This window comes from Nicotiana tabacum, chromosome 19, assembly GCF_000715075.1.
Source record: "Nicotiana tabacum cultivar K326 chromosome 19, ASM71507v2, whole genome shotgun sequence".
NCBI lineage: Eukaryota > Viridiplantae > Streptophyta > Magnoliopsida > Solanales > Solanaceae > Nicotiana > Nicotiana tabacum.
The window spans coordinates 111083483-111105081 of record NC_134098.1 but is presented as its reverse complement, the minus strand read 5'-3'; the positions used below and the strand labels follow the sequence as shown (position 1 = coordinate 111105081).

Sequence of the window (21599 nt, the reverse complement as noted above, 5' to 3'; positions counted from 1 at the left end):
GTGAAAGTTCAACTTTGCATTACTGGCCATTTCTAGTTTATTTTTCTTACGAAAGAAAAGGGATACTTATTCTTCCTCTTTTTAGAGGAAAAAAAAAAGGGGGGGGGGGGGGGAACTGAATTTAGGGAATATAATTTTGCATTTTTCTCACTTGTGCACTTGGTATATGTGCATATTTTTGCAATAAAATAGAATTTGTTTTGGAGGGAAAGTTAGGAATTTAAGAGAACTTTTGATAAGTTGTGCTAGCATTTAGAAGGTACCGATCAATCTACTCGGAATCTGGGATTGGATAAAAAAAAAAATCTACTTAACTACGTTATATTGATTTGAGTACATTACAAAAGTATGTATTAAGATAGTTAGAAACATTAGATGCATGACTTTTTTTGATATACCCACGTAAGTGAATACATTACTTCATCTATAATAGGTTAAGCCTATGTGGTATCTAAAATTGAAGGGCGTTTGTGTATTTTCTTACGGCAATAAATAAGAAAAAAGACAAAAGTTCAAGTCATGGAACGTTGATTTCGTAAAGATTGGACTGAAATAACACAAATTAATATAAAATAATGCCTTGTTTGCGTTTTTCCTAAACAATATTGATTAAGTAGAAATTTTTACAGGGAATTTGACTAATGCAAGGAAACTTTTTTGAGGAAACAAAAAGGAAAAAAGAGGAGGCGCGGGTAACCTTTTTGGAGACAAATCTGCCTTTCGGCTTGGCCAAAAAGGGATCGAACTGGGGCCCGTGGCTTAGCTAATCCAGCTTTAGTTAATTATCATGAGAAATTAATTGGATTTTGGACCAAATCAGGGGTTACTTACCCGTTTGATTTTTGAAGAGTTCGTATTTCAAAAGATAATCTTAGTCTAGTCATAGTCATAGATATGGCAAAGGCAAGTGAGCCACTTTCACTCCATTTGAATGATTTCTATGTTCCTTGGTTCAATGGGAAATGGATCAGCTGGTCAGTCATCAATATTCAAAACTATTAAGACTTAATTGCCACTTGGCTGTTTGTTTTGAGAAAATCAACTGTTAGATTAGATCTAGAAGTCAAGTAGTTAGCCCACGATAATTGATGGCGGGCGAGCTAGTATCAGAGTACTCTTAAAATTAAGATGACATTTTTTTTAAATACAAAAAAGATTCTACAAGGAAAATAAAATGTGAAACTCCAAATTTTAAGGTACTAATAAAGATTTGGTTCAATACTTTTATAAATCCATTTAGACGACGTTATGTCTCTGTTGTGTGAGGGCGAAGTGCGTCAATAGCTACTTTTAAGCCCGTTATTTAAAACATATTCACAATTTACAATATATTTAAAGATTAGCCAATTCATTCAAGATTTAGGACTAAATATCCTGAATTTGAAAATTTAGGACTTAGTGTCCTGAATTTTTGAGCTGCTAATTTGAAATTCAGGACTAAGTGTCCTGAATTTCTGAACTACTAATCTAAAATTCAGAAAATAAGATTCGAACTTCTGGACATAATTTTTGAACTTTAGGACGCGATGTCTTGATATTTACACTTTGAGATTTAAACTCTAATATGTCGTATCCTGAAGTTTGAGCAAAATTGGCTAATCTTTAAATACATTGTAAACCGTGAATATATTTTAATCAACATGCTTAAAAGTGACTATCTGGTGTCATTTCCACGTTGTGAGAGATCATATAATTTCAATACCCTTTAATACAAATGCTTTTGTCAAATTTTGTAGATATGATATAACGTGAAGAAAACAAATCTGAGTTTCAATCCAAACATTTAGAGATCCACGAATTTTGTAAAAGCCTTGGTTACGCTTATATAATTGATGTAGACATTATATCATTGGCGTAAAAAGTTGATTTTACTGTATCGGGTTTAGGGGTGTACATGGACCGGATTGATTCGGTTTTTATCAAAACCAAACCAAACCAACTATATCGGTTTGGATTGGTTCGGTTTTGTCGGATTTTCGGGTTTTTTGTTACTTAAATATTATTTCAATCTTACTTTATTAAATATTTGATAAGTAAATATATATTTAGTAAAAATATAAAAAATTGACAAACATATTATTGATTAAAATATTCTTATGGGAGAATTCTATTAGTAACACATAATAGTTATTTTTTTAGTCATTTGACAATAATTTTTTATTGATGTACACTTTCAGGTTAATCGAATTTAGTAATTAAACATAAAAAATAATATGATACCTAAATATTAATAATCACTTCACATTTGAAAAAGATACAAGAATTTAATAGATCTTAACATATGATATGAATATGGAAGAACAAAGAGATAGACGCATTTCAGTAACAATTGATAAGAAAGTGATCATACAACCTATTATTTAAGATCAATAAATATGGAGCACTTCATAATCTATTAAAATTTATGTCTAGCAAGAGAATCCCAAATATTTTTAGACATTTTTTTTAAATAAAATTCTATATAAAATCTTAAAAGTATATATAAAAATTATATATTTACATGTCGGGTTGGTTAGGATTTTTTATTCAATAGCAAACCAAATCAAACCAAACCAAGTCAGATTTTTTAATCGGTTTGGTTTGACTTTTCTGTTTTGTGTAATTTTTCGGTTCGGTTTGTATACCCCTAATCGGGTTATTGCTTATTCTTGAATCTACCACTATGAAAATGTATTCAATATGTAAATAATTGCCTTAAATGCACAGCATGCGATTTTTGAAACCTCAACTGTTAATGCTTATATAGCCATAAAAAGGAATATAGCTTAGCTTGTCATATGTACCAAGTGGTTAGACGTCAAGGAAATATATAGAGTAACTCATTTAATTGCCAGTAGGGGTCGTAGTATGAAAGAAACTATAAACATTTTGGCTAGGCGAACCTACCCATTCATTCAATTCTTATACTAATTAATTCCACAAGGAAACAAAAACACATAAAAATCGTCGTCATGATCTTCGTGCCAAATGAATTCATATTATTGAAGAGAATATCAATAAGGCATAGTTAGCCCACATTTATTGAATATTTACATTTTATTCATTATAGAATGTCAAAAATGAGTTCATAAGGTTACGTAGGCATTAATTGTTACAGTACGATTTTTAATTTGTTATAGTAGGAAAATCGAAAATTTAATTGGTAGTTTCACAATAAACAACGTCTTGTCTCGATTGAAATAACGGCCTGGTTTGTCTACGTTAAATTATATTAACTTATTTATTGTTAAGTGATTTAAAAGAGGTTAAAATAATATTACTAGTAATTTATTATGATAAAATAATAAAGATTTATAATAAATACATGTCATACATTTATTTATTAGGTATAAATATTATATCAACTTATTTGTGATTAAATAATTTAATGAGGTAAAAAATAGATCAAGTAAATAAGATAATAAGAATATAAAATATGAACAATCAAATATCATGCCTCTATTAATTAGATGTAAATATCATGCCTCAACTCACAAGTCTCAACTCTCTAAGTCTCAACTGTCCACTAGTTAGTCCAGCAAAGGGGCCTTAAATTTCTTGGCTGGAAAGTTGCTAGCAAAGAGTAACCATCTCACACCAAACAACAATGTTTTTATTAAACTAAACTATATATATATAAACCACCTTCCCTTCACTTCCTCCCTAGATAACCCTTCTTCACCGAATACTTCGCCTTCTCCAGATATAATTTATATATCTCTAAACCCTCTTCTCCGCCGAATACAAAAAATGATATTATTAGTTTCCCGGAGAAACAAAGCTTAATTTCGAGCTCGTTTCCTAATTTTCAGGCGAAAGTTCCAACTTTATTTTTAGTCTGAAGCTTTAATTTATCACCATGTGGATTGTCAATATATTTTTCCTTTTGTTCTTGGTTCCTTGCTTTTTATTTCTCGTTAGATTTATCCTGTATAGAACAGCTTTGATATTTGTTTTGCGGAAATGGGCAAATTGGGTCGACGACAGAATTCACGTTCATCAGTACCTTAAAGTTGCAGAGCTGAATGAAAATGGGCAAGACAATCAGTTTTACCGGAGAGTTTCCCTTTATGTCAATTCCTTGCCATCAGTGGAAGATTCAAACTTCACCAATCTCTTCTCCGGTAAAAAATCTACTGATATCGTCTTATCTTTAGACGACAATCAGGTAATTCAAGACGAATTCCTCGGAGCCAGAATTTCCTGGGTAAACAAAGTTGAAAGATTTAATAATGGAGTTTGTAATCGGAGTTTCTTGTTGAGGATTAAGAAGAAAGATAAACGCAGAATTCTCCCCCCATATTTTCAGCATATTCATACTGTCTCTGACGATATCGAACAGCGAAGAAGAGAATTAAAATTGTTCATAAACAATGGGCCGTCGGAAAATCCCATAAAGGGACGGTGGAGATCTGTTCCATTTACACATCCTGCGACTTTGGATACCATAGCCATGGATACCGATCTCAAAATTAAGGTAAAATCCGATCTTGAAACGTTTACCAAATCCCAAAATTACTATCACAAAATGGGCCGTGCTTGGAAGCGTAATTACCTCCTGTACGGTCCCTCCGGTACTGGAAAATCAAGCTTCATTGGCGCTATGGCGAATTTCTTGAATTACGATGTTTACGACGTTGATTTGTCCAGAGTTTCTGATGATTCTGATCTCAAACTCCTTTTGCTACAAACCACAAGCCGATCCTTAATCGTAATCGAAGATCTCGATCGTTCGATCAACGAGAAATTAATAACTACAAGCTTCTCGGGTTTGCTTAATTTTATGGATGGTATTGTAAATTCATGTTGTGGCGATGAGAAGATTATGGTTTTTACAATGAACAGCAAAGAGCATATAGATCCAGCGATGTTAAGGCCTGGTAGAATTGATGTGCACATACACTTCCCTTTGTGTGATTTTAATTCTTTTAGGTCTTTAGCGAATAATTATTTGGGCGTAAAGGAGCACAAGCTGTTTCCGCAAGTGGAGGAGATTTTCCAGAGCGGCGCAACCATGAGTCCGGCGGCGATCGGCGAGTTGATGATGGTCAACCGGAGCTCCCCGAGCAGGGCTTTGAAGTCCGTCATCACGGCGTTACAGTCTAACGGAACGGAGGGAAAGATCGCCGGGAGGGGAAAACGGTTGAGTGACAGTGCATCGTCACCAGGGCTGCCGTTTCCGTCACCGTCGCCGCAAGCGGAGGAGACAGGTGGCGTCAACTGGAAGGACTCTGTTCCTGTGGCGAAGGAATTCCGGAAGTTGTACGGATTGTTGAGGTTGAAAAGTTGTAAGAAGCCTGGTTCGTTCGATCATGACTCCGAGATGATCGAACGGTGATAAATGTTTCTTTTTTTTTTCTTTTCCTAATTTTTTTCAACCTCATTTTTTAGTTATAAAGTCTTTGTCTTGTAGGGGTTTTTTCTTTTTTCTTTAGCGTTTGTCGAAAGATGAATATGTGGTTCCGCTCTCACAACCACAGCTTGCAAATTGTAAATGAAGATTATGATATCTATAGTTAGAAGAAAGTTTAAAGATAAGAATAAAAAAGGTTAAAGTTTGCGGCTCTCCTGCTTGCCAATGTTTTATTGTATCAATTTCTCGCGAAATATCATCTAAAACTCTTTCTTTTTCTTCTTTTTTTGGGTACTATAACTCTAAAGTAGTTCTCCAAAGTATATACCTTATAGTAAAATGTCATTTAAGATAACCTTTAGATATACCCAAAAAAAATAGAAAAATGATGATGTGATCTCGTTTTTAGTCCGGGAAAAATATCTGCTATTTTCATTATTTATTTCTTGTATTTCGACCAAATTAAAAGAACCAATGTGGCCCTCTACCTAAAGTTTGACCTCTACTCTATAAATTTAATAAAAGAATATATCACAGTATGGAATTCGACGTCAATAAGATGCAACGGAGCGTTTGAGAATAATATATAAAGTCCAAGTAAAAGGCCTAGAAATTTTGAAAAACTAGTTTATTGATCAACTTTCCAAAGATTTGAAAATCTTTAACAAACACCGAATATTTATTTGACATGATGAGTTCTACGCTTTCTATTTCCTTCTTTTCTTTTTCTCAAGATAGCTATGACTTCTAAGCCATTCATTTCAAAATTAATGAAAGCCAACTTACAACTTTTGTTACTACTCCTGTAACATAAGGACCAGCTTAAACTCAACGAATAAAAAGTAAAATAATTCGCCAATAAAGGGGGAAAATAGTCAAAATTAGAAGAGACTAGATCACTTAAAATTTATTAAAATCTTGATTGGGTATTAATGAGGAAGAGAAAAATGCAATAGCGTTTTTGAAGTTGATAGCCTAAATATGAGGTGAACTCATATTGTCATTTTTCCTTTTTCTTTTTTATTCTGAAGGCAACTCATATAGTCAAATATTGTTAGAAATTAACTTTTGGAACTCATCATTCACTTCCAAATTTCCAATTGAAAATCAACAAGTCAATACAGATTTAGATCTAACTATAAACGATTTTGTAATTAGTATGGAGTTATCCTCTTAGAATACCTTATATGGAGAACGAAGAAGCAATACCATTTTCTTTCTTAGGTATTGGACTATTGGGAGACAGGTTTCCACAACGCTAAACCAAGAAAAGAAAAAAGAGAAATTTTTGTTAATTCAAATGTAGCGCAACATGTCCGTCCTTGGGTCTATTACAAAACTTATTTTAGTCCAATTTTAATCAGATCATCAACTTAGCCCGCCCCTTAAACATAGATTTATACTTGAATGGCATGGATATAAGTACATTGTTTCTCTATAATCATTGCGGAGGTGTGTATTTAATACTTAATATACATTTTCGGAAAGCAAGGGTCCGATTCCTACTCCTACTCCAACTGCTACTCATTATTAGTAACAACTTTAATAAGGAAGGATTACACACACTTATGTATGATGACAACTCTAAAAGACACATCTGCTATTTCCTTAAAAGCATCACAAAGTTACAGGAAGGCCATTCACCACAGGCAAGTGGCAGCCTTAATATATGGTTCTTTTCTTCTTTTGGGAAGAAATGCAATCGGGCTCGATTACTACATAACAGATCGGACTCGGAACGCGAGGGGTTGAAGATCGACCCCGAGTCTCGTCGAACCAGAACGCGAGGTCAGAATGTTCGTCCCCGAGAACATTGAGTCCATGATCTCGGAATCGATCCTGACCCCGAGTAAGCTCGAGGAAATATTGTCGATATAACCAATAGAAGACCGAAATAACGGAAGGCCGAAATATCCGTAACAGATCAGATATCATGGCGGGAATCTCAACACGTATCGATAGGGAACTGGCAAATCAGGAAACCAGGAGATTTTTACCTTTTATAAAATTGTACCTAAAATAGGACTCCCCTACTATATAAAGGGGGTCTGATTACTTGTAAAATAAATTGTAACACGCATCCCAAAGCAATATATTGTTATTTTTAGTTCTTATTATTCTCTTGTCATTCCATTCTGATATCTATAAAAATTCTTTCGGCTCAAGGATGGCTAACCTTCCAAGGCTAAGACTGTTCAACTTGTGTGGTTTGCATTTACTTTCCCGGTGCTTATTTCAATTTCATTCTGATTTATCATTTTGTATCAAATTAGATAACGTATCCTTAAAACTACGTACAAATTCAATTGTTATCCGATTTTGAGGATAAATAGTTTGACGCCCACCGCGGGGCTAAGAATAATAGTAGTTATTTGATACAAATCTCCATAACACACACTACTTTACACTTGCTCTTTGAAGTGTCTTAGACTCCAGGTTAAAATACAAAATGTCAAACTCTCGATCAACACCCCTATATGTTGACAATGAGTCTGATCATCAAGGTGAAAATAACAACATAGCGCCCGGTAACGAGGTACCACCTGCTGATCTCGTCGAAATTCCTATCACAGACCCAATTAACGCTTATTCACATGTGGTTATCGACGCGAACCTGCTAACCGATCCCGAAAATAGCGTCTGTGATGGAACCCGATCAGCGGCTCAAAATACGCAAAACATTGGTGGAGACGGGATCAGTTTAAGGGTGATCTTCGAAATGTTGCAAGCTCAACAAGTGGTGATAGCCCAGTTACAAAACCAGGGTCGCGCATCGAGCAGAGCCGTGCCCGATCCGCCCCGAGAAGTTACCCGTAGGGATGAACCGATTGCAAAAAGATCTAACGAGAACGAATCGGGGATTAACTCTGAGATCATAAAAATGCTCGAGGAACTGACAAAACAAGTGGAGTCGGGGGAAAAGAAAATAGAAGCTAATGACAAAAAAAATGGAAACCTATAATTCCAGGGTAGACCATATCCAGGAGCACCTCCGATAATGAAAGGCCTGGATTCCAAGAAGTTCATGCAAAAACCTTTTCCTCCGAGCGCGACTCCGAAGCCAATCCCCAAGAAATTCCTTATGCCCAAGATACCTAAGTATAACGGAATGACCGGCCCAAATGAGCATGTAACCTCTTATATATGTGCCATCAAAGGGAACGACTTGGAGGACGATGAGATCGAGTCTGTTCTGTTGAAAAATTTGGAGAAACCCTGTCAACGGGAGCTATGATATGATATCACAACTTACCTCCTAATTCTATTGACTCATTTGCTATGCTTGCAGATTCTTTCGTGAAAGCACACGCTGGTGCCATCAAGTTCGAGACCAGGAAGTCGAATATTTTCAAAGTAAAACAGAAAGATAACGAGATGTTGAGAGAGTTCGTGTCCCGATTTTAGATGAAACGGATGGACCTACCGATGGTTGATGATGACTGGGCTATTCAAGCTTTCACTCAGGGACTCAATATTCGAAGCTCGTTGGCTTCACAACAGATGAAGTAGAACCTGATAGAATATCCGGCCGTTACGTGGGCCGATATGCATAACCGGTTTTAATCAAAAATCAGAGTCGAAGATGATCAACTCGGGGCCCCTTCGGGGTCTGTTTATCCTATCAGAAACATTAATAGAGCCAAGAGAGACATTGACCGTGAACCAAGATCTAGGAGGGATCGCTATCAACCGTACAATATGGATCGAAGAGGTAACAGATCTGGGAGAAATATCATAAAAGCGAAAGGAGAAACGATCGAGGTCTACACAGCCGGGGACTCATGAGTAAAAATAGCTTCGACAAGCCCGTCGGGCCTAAGAAAGCACCGAGGTTATCAGAATACAACTTTAACATTGACGTTGCTTCCATCGTATCAGCTATTGGATTTATCAAGGATACTAAATGTCCTCGACCTTTATAATCTAATCCGTCCCAAAGGGATCCTAGCCAGATGTGTAAATATCACGGCACTCACAGCCATAGAACGAAGGATTGCCGACAATTTAGAGAGGAAGTAACCCGATTATTCAACAACGGGCATCTTCGAGAATACCTGAGCGAACAAGCAAAAAATTATTTCAGGAATAGGGATTATAACAAGCAGGATGAACAAGAAGAACCTCAACACGTCATTAACATGATAGGGGCCTGCCCATCGATTATAGCTCGATGGTAATGAAAATACTGTAATACTGTATATATAGGCTCTCTGCTCTCTTGACTGGAAGAAGACAATACTCAATTAAATATAAAGTTCCAATAAGGAGAATACTGTAATTTATGAGACTAGGATAATGTATATAAATTCGGGAGTATGAACTTCTCTTTATGCCTTATTATAAAACACATGTAATTACGAGATCATGCCAAAATAAAGGAAGGTATTAGCCTTAACATACCTGAACCGGTTCTCTGGACAACCCTTCTAGCACACGACAATTATGACAAAATTCGTGATAACAAGATCGGAGTAAGGAAAAATCCGTATGATATTCTTGAGAAAGATTCTACCGGGCTTCTTTAAAATTGCCAAAAGAAATGTCACGTTGCTATGAGCTTGAATTCTTGTTGAATCAGAAAATATCACGTTACTAAGCTTCATATGAAATTGTTGAGAATCTTGTTGAATTTCTAATATTGTTTAAGATACTAATGAAAATCTTACGTTAATGTGTATCTCTTTTAAGTTAGAGATAACTTTTTGTTAGAATTGATGTGGGCCCCACCTAATAAGCTTACTTTAGCCACCAAATCTCTTAAAATATGACACCTTGCAATTCAATTTAAGAGTCATTAAGTTGAATAGTGGGCTCCCACGTTACAACCTTATCCACTAAATTGTCCACTTGATTTGTTAACTTGTTAATCTCTCACTAATCAATAATTAACTAATTATTCACATAATTAAAAATTATCTCAAATTACTTAAAATATTACTCACTTTTAACACACTTTATACACTTTACTATAATGGTCATGTGGTACCTTGTATAACACTAGTCCATAAATACGGGGTATTATGGCTTGGACCGTATTTTATCCCAAATCCTCAAACTTCGATGAAACTCATTTTCTTCGATTTGCTTACCCTTTCTCCTTCACGAATTTACTCATCACTTGTTTGAAATAGCATAATGCTTAAAATCTCAAAATAATCTCATTCCCGGACTTATGTCGATTAACTTATGACGAAACTTTAACGTACAAAAATGCGGGATGTAACATCTCATTTACGAGTTTTGATCAATTTATTTATGGCGTACTTTCACGTACAAAAAATATGGGGTGTAACATCATTCCCCCCTTTGGAACATTCGTCCTCGAATGTTGACTGATGCACTTATTATTCTCATAACCCATAGCTCTTGCGAATACTTTAGTACTCCTCTTGCCATCTAGGCAGCTATTCTGTGAATGAATCCCAAAGGCCAGGGCATTCCCCTCTTTAGGCCTCTTTCTCACACCACGACTCGTGGTCAGAATCCTTCCAATCTCGTGACTGTTGCTACCTTCTATCAAGTAGCATGTACGACTCTGACCTTGTAAGTGCGCCTATATGACTCTTCTCTCCTTTTTCCTTCGGCTTTTAGTCAATTTCTCGGCCTCACCTTGTAAACATATACATAGCTTGATAAGATGTCTCTCTGGGCATCTATAGGTATACTGAAGTTCTTCACTCGATACTTTGTCGAACCTACGAATGTTTCTATATCTTATTTTATAGACCATGTTATCTATCCGTATGACTTTACTGCATCTAGATAGGGCATACTATACCATAACTCTTACTTCGATTTATCTTTACTGAGGTCTGCTTCCAAACTCCAGGTTACTCTCATTGCTTATCCTATATGTATATGTCTAAGTACTTTAATGCTTCCTCATTACTGTTCATCTTAAGACTGATGGTCTAATCTCATCTCATACTTTGTGACTTTTGTCCATCTATTGTTGATTCACCTCAATATTAATCTACAATCCATAATCGTATTTCATAGCATCCCAACATGATTTATGTGGGTATTTTAATCCTGTACAATTCATGAAATCATTACTCAATCGAAGGTCCAAACGTCATCCTTCATCTATGACAATTACACCTTCATTCTACTGCTAGGGCGACATTCCATCTCTTCTAAATGCTACTAGTCTTAGACTTCTTTGAGTTCATTCAGGCTCTATGGAACTTTCTATAACTTAGACAAACCAGCAGCTCTCTTGTTTTCATGGGCTTAACCCCAAGGACTTATCCATTTTCATCACCTTCTTACTTGCCTTTTCTTATCCTTACTCTTGTCTTTCTAAAACCTTGTCGCTCTACCATACTTTAGCTTGCGACCTACATATATCTATTTATATTACTTATAACCTCCTTTCAACTTGCTTTCACCATAGATTTTCTTATGTTGTTCTGGAACATCAAGCGAGACATCACATAGTCTCTAACTCTTCTTTACTCTCTTAACTTGACCTCTTAGTACCTAGAAACCATAGCTTGGAAGATATGCCACAAACGACGCAGCTATCAATACTGAATCCTAGCGCTTTCAGGATTCTATCCAAAGTATGGACTATTCACAACCTTCTGCATTTGAGTATCTCATACGTTATTCCCTTTACCTTAATTACCTTAAAACCTCGCATCACATCTTTTATTTCTTTCATAATCTCCCTTCCATATAGGTATGATTCACATCCACAACTTGAAGCTTTATTATAATACTTGCATCGCTGGTGCATACACAATCCGGTGGGAGCTTCATACTGACTTCTTATGAGACCGGTACTCTTCTAACTTGCTTAATCATAGAGCCGTTACATAATATGGCTATTGCACTCTCTCTCTTGTACCTATGATATTAAAAGTGATCCTGCAATGTTCTCAATCACTATGTCCATAATTTTCTGGGTTCAATAATCAAACTTCTGGTTTACTTAGTTGATGTAACTCTTTAGTTTCCTCTTTCCTCTGATCAACCTTTATGTAGGCTTAAGCTATCTTCCGATCTGCGGCTCATGGTGTTAGTTATTACATTTAGCCTTTCATGGGCGCGATGGAATATCCATGATACAATCCTTTTCCAATTCAATCCTTTGTCTATGACTCGAACTCAATTCTTTCCTCTAACTTATACCGGAACCTTCTACGGCTGTATGATTGTCAACATATATGCTGGATGGACAATACTCCGAACTCTTAAGTGCGTTCATAACGTAACCAACTCTGGATCATTGATCGAATAATTCATTTTGTTCCTTCTCAGCTTTCTTTTAAACGCAAGAAATTACTTTTCCTGGTCGTTATGCCACTTGTTGCGTGCATACTTAACTTATCTTAGTAACCATACATATTGGAATTCCATACAACTCATATGATCTTGAATATCACTTATGATTTTTTTTTCTTACTTCTCGTCTATTAGCCACGGTAGGTGCCACTGTCTTAGGGAGTGCATACAACGTTGTTGTGAGACTTGTTATTATAAGATCATTCCCTCTTTGGGTCACTGAGCTTAGGTTGAAGCCTTCTTCCTTACTTCCTCAACTAGTCTTTCATTGTAGTACTTTAGGGAGGACCTTCTGACTTTTGTAAAGCTGTGAGCTTATTACAGACCTTTTGATGTCCTTCCTTGCCTATAATTATCTGTAGTTACTTACCTCCATGCCCCTGTGCTTGTAGGGTTGCTCCTGAACTGATATTTTGACTGTATTCCTAGTGGCACTCTCTTTTATTCCCGTAACATTCATACGGTCCTCTAACTATCCCGACTCCTATTTGAATATATCTCAAGTAGTACAATGACCTTACTACGAGGTTGAATTCAGTATATTGGGTTTTACTATATTTATCTTGCACAATCTTCTGATTCTTCCACAACCTCCTGTCTAGCCATAACTAGGTTCTTCCTGAATCAACTGTCAACTACTCGTTGGCTCATTCTCATATCAATATTCCGCATAATCTTTCTTAGGTTATTTTCTTTGTCTAACTTACCTTTCGCATTGGCTCCTTATTTATCAATAACATTCCGGGCAGGAACCCTTACTTTCTTTCCTTGACATCGTGCTTGTATAATATTCTGGAATCCTAGCATATCTGTAGAATTTGGATTAGTGCAATCTCATTCCTTTATCATTTTTATCGCATTCTTCCTTTACTATTCCATAATTTCTAGAATCGCTTAATTCTGACTTAATGCCATATTACTCCATATTCCCCCTTTAGGGGAGTACTAAGAGTTGGAGCCACGACGATCTATCTATAGATGTTTTACCTTTTCATCTTTGGAGTCTTTTCACATCTTAGATAACCCTTACTCGCCTTGCGGTAATCCTTCTGTACCAAGGATAACAAAATTCCTTACTCGCAAGGGTGACACTTAGTATAACTGGCACATACATTCCCTTAAGCTTAACGTTGCTCATATTGCTTGCTTTAGGGAAGCGTCTTCCTGAAAGACCATTCTCTGAATTTCTCATGAATCTTCTTCTATTGTCCATTCTATTATCGCCGGAACAAAATCTGAAATTCTCACGATACCGACTATTATCAAATTACTCAGTCCCTAATTCATGTTTAGTTTATCTTGTTCACCAGCCCATACTAATTTCTATTACTCTGGAGTCTAACTTTTCCTTCTGGTAGTCGTGTTGGAGTCACGAGCTTATTTCTCGAAATGAGGATATGACTTTATGGCCTATATTCTTTTGTTGTCTCAAGGCCTGTCACCTCTCGTCTTTTCCTTCACTTAACTATAGACTCTGTAATACTGTCATTCATTTCATTTTTTTAATCTTCCGTTGCCATCCATGTATCACATCTTACTCATAATGCTTCATTAACTCTCTTCTTTTTTCCCCTGCTAACATTTCTTTCTATCACTTTATTCTGAAAACTTCAACAAGACATTCTTTTATTTTTAGCTCCCCTTGCTCCATCCATTAGTTCTTCGAATTGCCTAACATTCTCTCCCTACTAGGGACGGGAGAAATACTAAGGTAATATTTATCCCTTCAAGGCTTCAAGTACCTATATTTGTAGTACTCATATCTAGCTGTACTATTTTAGAATGCATCATCTGGGTGTCTCACAAGAATATCTATTAGCACATTTGCAATATCCTTCGGAAATGTCAATTAACACAAACAATCCATTCACCTTTTTGGGTTACTCTAACCCCAGCCGGATCCTGATATCCCTCCTTCTCTTATACTACTTCTGTTAGCCCCCATACAACATAACTGAGATGGGTGTGGCCAATTATACATATCTATGTTACTGTTGAAGGTAACTCAAAATGCTTATATTTCTCTGCTTGAATTGTAAATACTGTTAATCTTTATTAACTGGGTACCTCGTACCCTTCTTCACCTTGCTTCTTTTACTTGCTAAAACTTGTTCCTACCTTCCGATTCTCTTATTCATTTTTACCGTAAGAGTGGATAGGCATTCTTGCCTTAGGGATCCTTATCAAGAATCTTACACATCTTAGTACACACATGATCTACTGAAGACCTTACATTTACTCATCATAAGCATCATGAAAAATCGAGTTCCTCTGACTCAACTCTTCTATAGCCACATTCAATCTCTTACCAATTGTCATTCTGGATGTAGGCATCGTCATATTATGAATAAGATAGAGTTTAGGAAATTGAGTTCTTACAACTGAGCTCTACCACACGATCTAGAGTGAGAAGAAAGAGTGACAGTCCTAAATGCCCTGTAGCCTCCTACTTATAAGTGTGGTGCATAACACACCCATAAACAAGACTCTACTAGACACGGCTTATAAACTCCTTAGGACAGAACTGCTCTGATACCACTTTTGTCATGCCCCGAACTTCGGGGGTGAGATCGGCAACCGGTGCCTCACATATCCTTGCGTACCAACTTGCGACTAAGGGACTCTGAACATATAATGTCATACTTTGGCCATGTGCCACATTGCAAGACAATTGTGAATGCTGACTAAAAATCAATATAAAGCTAGGACAACAAGGCCGCCATAACTACTACGACTGGCAAACCAACAAAATATAAATAAAAGGCTTACAAGCCCAACACACTGCACTAACTGACAGGATATGTCTACAAGCCTCTACTGATGGATATATTGTGATCGGAATAGCTTCCCAACCTACTCATAACATATATACATTTATACACAATATGTACATAAAGCTCTAGACCCGGCAACTCCGAAAGGCATGGAGCTTATCGATCAAGCTGAACTCGGGCAACAGAGGTATACCCGTCTGTCTGTCTGAACCTGCACGCATGAAATACAGTGCCCCCAGAAAAGGGACGTCAGTACGAAATAATGTACCGAGTATGTAAGGCACTATACTGAAAGCTGAAACTGAACTGATAATATAATAACTGAAAGCAACTGGAAGTCAATGATAATCTGAAGATATGCTTACCTGCTGATACTGACTCAACTCTCTCAATATAGTAAGTAAAATAGTTGTCCGGCCTTATAAGGCTCGGTATATATATAACTGCTCTGCCGTAGTAGGCTCGCTCATAAGCGCTCGTCCATACTAGGCTCTATATCTCGGCCAACTGGACTCGCTCATAGGCGCTCGGCCACAGTAGGCTCGATATATAACTTACTATCTGATCAGAGGTTGCCCAATAGGGGCCTGCCCATTGATTATAGCTCGATGGTAATGAAAATACTTTAATACTGTATATATAGGCTCTCTGCTCTCTTGACTGGAAGAAGACAATACTCAATTAAATATGAAGTCCCGATAAGGAGAATACTATAATTTATGAGACTAGGATAATGTATATAAATTCGGGAGTATGAACTTCTCTTTATGCCTCGTTATCAAATACATGTAATTACGAGATCATGCCAAAATGAAGGAAGGGCTTAGCCTTAACATACCTGAACCGGTCCTCTGGACAACCCTTCTAGCACACGACAATTGTGACAAAATTCGTGATGGCAAGATCGGAGTAAGGAAATATTCGTATGATATTCTTGAGAAAGATTATGCCGGGCTTCTTTAAAATTGCCAAAAAAAAATGTCACGTTGCTATGAGCTTGAATTCTTAAATTCTTGAATTCTTGTTGAATCAGAAAATGTCACGTTACTAAGCTTCATATGAAATTGTTGAGAATCTTGTTGAATTTCTAATATTGTTGAAGATACTAATGAAAATCTTACGTTAATATGTATCTCTTTTAAGTTAGAGTTAACTTTTTGTTAGAATTGATGTGGGCCCCACCTAATAAGCTTACTTTAGCCACCAAATCTCTTAAAATGTGACACCTTGCAATGCAATTTAAGAGTCATTAAGTTGAATAGTGGGCTGCCACGTTACAACCTTATCCACCAAATTGTCCACTTGATTTGTTAACTTGTTAATCTCCCACTAATTAATAATTAACCAATTGTCCACATAATTAAAAATTATCTCAAATTACTTAAAATACTCCTCACTTTTAATACACTTTATACACCTTACTATAATGGTCATGTGGTACCTTGTATGGCACTAGTCCATAAATATGGGCTATTATGGCTTGGACCATATTTTATCCCAAATCGCCAAACTTCGACGAAACTCATTTTCTTCGATTTGTTTACCCTTTATCCTTCACGAATTTACTCATCACTTATTTGCAATAGCATAATACTTAAAATCTCAAAATAATCTCATTTCCGGACTTATGTCAATTAACTTATGATGAAACTTTAATGTACGAAAATGCGGGATGTAACATCTCATTTCCGAGCTTTCATCAATTTATTTATGGCGTACTTTCACGTACGAATAATATGGGGCGTAACACCTTCAGCATATTGAAGCAATATAATATGAAGCTGAACCCAGAAAAATATGCACTTGGAGTTGGGTCGGGTAAATTCCTCGGATTCATGGTATCTAACCGAGGAATCGAGATCAATCCCGACAAAATCAATGCCATCAAAGATATCACGGTCATGGACAACGTGAAAGTTGTGCAATGACTAATTAGGCGCATAGCCGCCTTGGGACGATTTATTTCGAGGTCGTCCGATAAGAGCCACCGATTCTTCGCACTATTAAAGAATAAGAATATTTTCCTATGGACCCCGGAATATCAACGAGCTCTGGAGGAACTCAAATGATACCTATCGAGCCTGCTGCTGCTTCATACACCGAAGGCATACGAACAACTGTACTTGTACTTGGCGGTTTCGAAGATAGCGATAAGTGGCATCCTAATCCGGGAAGAGCAAGGTACACAATTTCCAATTTACTAGGTTAGCAGGACCCTAGGTGAGGCTGAAACTAGGCACCCTCACCTAGAAAAACTGGCGCACGCTTTGCTAAGTGCCTCTAGGAAGCTAAAACCATACTTCCAGTATCACCCCATATGTGTCATAACTACTTACCCATTGAGGAACATTATGCATAAGACCGAGCTCTCGGACCGGTTGTCCAAATGGGCTGTGGAAATAAGTGGGTACGATATTGAATACCAACCCCGAACCTCCATTGAGTCTCAAATCTTGGCACACTTTGTGGAAGACTTTACGCCGGCCCTAATACCCGAGGTCGAAAGAGAGTTATTAATTAACTTACGAATTTTCGGGAATCTGGACCCTCTTTACGAATGGTGCCTCAAATGCAAAAGGGTCCGAACTTGGCATCATATTGATGCCACCAACAAGCAATGTAGTTAGACAATCTATTAAGACTTTGAAATTGACTAACAACGAGGCCGAATATGAGGCCATGATTGCAGGCCTTGAACTAGCCAAAAACTTGGGGGCAGAGGTGATCGAAGCCAAGTGCGACTCCCTCCTTGTGGTAAACCAAGTTAATGGAGCGTTCGAGGTTATAAAAGAACGAATGCAAAGATACTTAGACAAGTTGTAGGTAACATTACGTCGGTTCAAAGAATGGACTTTGCAACACGTACCTCGGGATCAAAACAGTGAGGCTGATGCCCTCGCTAACTTAGGATCATCGGTCGAAGACGACGAGTTCAATTCGGGGGCATTCGTACAACTTATGAGATCGGTGGTGGAAGAAGTCCATGCCGAGATCAACTCAATGAGCCTAACTTGGGACTGAGAAATAAATATGTAGAATATTTTAGGACCGAGAAACTGCCTTCGGATCCAAAAGAATCGAGGGCCCTGTGTTCAAAGGCAGCCCGATTTAGCATGTCCGAAGACGGAACCCTGTTCAAAAGAACATTCGATGGCCCACTTGCAATATGTCTAGGGCCAGGGGATACTGAGTACGTTTTGAGGGAAATCCATGAAGGTACCTGTGAAAATCATTCGGGCACCGAATCGCTGGTTCGAAAAATAATCAGAGCCAGTTACTACTGGATCGACATAGGAAAAGACGCAAAGGAGTTCGTTCAAAATGTGATGGGTGCCAAAGACACGCTCCGATGATTTATCAACCCGGGGAGCTGCTGCATTCGGTTTTGTCGCCATGGTCGTTCATGAAGTGTGGAATGGACATCATCGGTCCCCTTCCATGGGCACCCGGTAAGGCTCAATTTATATTGTTTATGACTGACTATTTTTCTAAATGGGTGGAAGCCCAGGCGTACGAGAAGGTCAGGGAGAAGGAAGTCATCGATTTCATTTGGGACCACATCATATGCCAGTTCGGAATACCGGCCGACATCGTATGCGACAATGGGAAACAATTCATCGGCAGCAAAGTAACCAAATTTCTTGAAGACCACAAGATCAAAAGGATCCTATCAACACCCTATCACCCTTGTGGGTATGGACAAGCTGAATTTACCAACAAAACCATACTCCAAAACCTTAAAAAGAGGTTAACCGATGGCAAAGGAAAATAGAAGGACATCCTACCCCGAAGTCCTATGGGCATACAGTACGACCTCGAAGTCCAGTACTGGGGCCACCCCATTTTCATTAGTTTACGGCGCTGAAGCTTTAATACTGGTCGAAGTCGGAGAATCAAGTATCAGATTCTGATATGCAATGAAGGAATCGAATGACGAGGCTATGAGTACGAGCCTCGAGCTATAAGATGAGAGGCACGAAGCTGCCTTTGTCCTGTTGGCCGCCCAAAAACAGCGGATCAAAAGGTATTACAATCGAAGAGCCAACCTTCAACACTTCAATATCGGGGGCTTAGTACTAAGGAAGGTCACACTGAGTACTCGAAACCCGAATAAAGGGAAATTGGGGCCGAACTGTCAAGGACCGTACCAAATTAACGAGATCATCGGAAAGGAATCCTACAAACTCGGAACAATGAACGACGAGCAACTACCGAACAACTGGAATATAACTCACTTAAAACGATATTATTGCTAAGGTACGTCCCCATTCTTTCTCTTATTTACATTTTAAACTAACGCTTGCAGGTAACCAACAAGGAACAATACAACATTTTAGGTCTAAAAGCATGCGTTGCACTCTTTTTCCTTGTACCGGTTTTGTCCCAAATGAGTTTTTCGGCAAGGTTTTTAATGAGGCAACAAGTAAATCGTGCTAACTTAAAATTGAAGGCCAGCTATTAACCGGTGGCGAATATCTGTGTGAGTAAAAAATAAAATTTTGGGTAACACGAAACTTTACTTACGTTTCGTGTTCCACTTCTCGGAAAACGGCATGTACTCAGTCGGGATCATGTTCGAGGTCCTCACTCGGAAAAAACGGCCTAGCCAACCTCGATCCCAGTCTTCATCGATGCTCGAGAATGTGGCTTTACTATCCCGGCGTGCAAGTTTAATCAACCCTTCCCTCCCCCGGAAAAGTCGGGGACTATATAGGCGTATGAGGTAGTCGACGGTGAACGAACATCCATCGATCTTGCTCACAAAGAACCGGAGAAGAATGACGATCCTCGAGAACGGGGGGTGAATCTGGCCGAGGCACACCTCGTACCTTCTTCATAAGTGGATGATTATCGGGTCCAACGGGCCCAGCGTAAAGAGATAAGTGTAAACACTAAAGTATCCCTCGACGTGGGCAGTAATATCTTCTTTGGGCCCGGGAACCACCACGTCTTTGCCGACCCAGTTGCAATCTTTCTTGACCGTAGGAAGAATCTCTTCGATGATCGAGAAGATGTAACTCTAGACCTTCTCACACCGGCCCAGAACGGGTGAAGGTTTTTCAACCTTAAAATCGGCGGTCACCAAGCACCCACTAGGAATAAACATGCTAAGAGAAGGTTCCGCCGCTGGTTCCTCGCCAGCCGGTCGTGATGTAGAAGTAGTTTCTTTTTGGGGAACTGTTTTTGAAGTCTTCGCCATTTTCTTTTAAATAGAGGGTAAAAAGATGAAAAAGAGAAATTTAAAGAGGTACACTTGACGGTTCGAAGTGAAGACAAGCGAAAGTTTTTACAAAGATCTCAAGAAATCAGGATGCAAGTGCTAGAAAATGTAGAGATTTCTAAGGAACAAGAGTAAAGAAGGTTTGGATGTAAAGTTTGAATAAATGACGAAGGAAGTATTTATAATTTTCAAATGACGGTTCAAAGCTAGGAGTGGCCTTCTAGCAACGGATGAGCATTTAATGCCATTAAGACGTGATTGACGGGACGTTTCATTCATTTTGTCGTTTCTGACGCGGAGTACCGATGTGAGAATCGGAAGCTCATATCGTTTCTTATCACTTACTCTCCGAAAAACTAGGGGACTATCTGTATACGGTCGAAATCAGGCTCGATTAATACATGACATATCGGACTCGGAACGCGAGGGGTTGAAGATCGACCCCGAGTCTCATCGAACCAGAACACGAGGTCAGAATGTCGTCCTCAAGAACATTAAGTTCATGATCCCGGAATAGACCCTGACCCCGAGTAAGCTTGAGGAAATATTGCCGGTATAATCAACAGAAGACCAAAATATCTGTAATCAGCCAGATATCACGGTGGGAATTTCAGCACGTATCGATAGGGAACCGGCAAATTAGGAAACCAGGAGATTTTTATATTTTATAGAATTGTACCTAAAATACGACTCCCCTACTATATAAAGGGGGTCTGATTACTTATAAGACACTTTGTAACACATATCCCAAAGCAATATATTGTTATTTTTAGTTTTTATTATTCTCTTGTCATTCCATTCCGATATCGATAAAAACTCTTTCGGCTCAAGGGTGGCTAACCTTCCAAGGCTAAAACTGTTCAACTTGCGTGGTTTGCATTTACTTTCCCAGTACTTATTTCAATTTCAATCTGATTTATCATTTTGTATCAAATTAGATTACGTATCCTTAAAACCACGTACAAATTCAATTGTTATCCGA

At 37.8% G+C, this 21599-nt stretch overlaps 1 protein-coding gene across 1 annotated transcript; it reads left to right on the top strand.

The window, feature by feature from the left end:
• The first annotated feature begins 3493 nt into the window (after positions 1-3493).
• Positions 3494-5545, top strand: LOC107809663 (AAA-ATPase At2g46620-like). Its single transcript, XM_016634314.2, has one exon. It carries the CDS (start codon positions 3839-3841, stop codon positions 5315-5317), a length of 1479 nt encoding a protein of 492 aa, XP_016489800.1. The 5' UTR covers positions 3494-3838; the 3' UTR covers positions 5318-5545.
• Positions 5546-21599: the final 16054 nt, after the last annotated feature.

Coding starts and splice junctions, on each gene's coding strand:
- LOC107809663 (XM_016634314.2), top strand. CDS start 3,839: ATGTGGATTGTCAATATATTTTTCCTTTTGTTCTTGGTTCCTTGCTTT.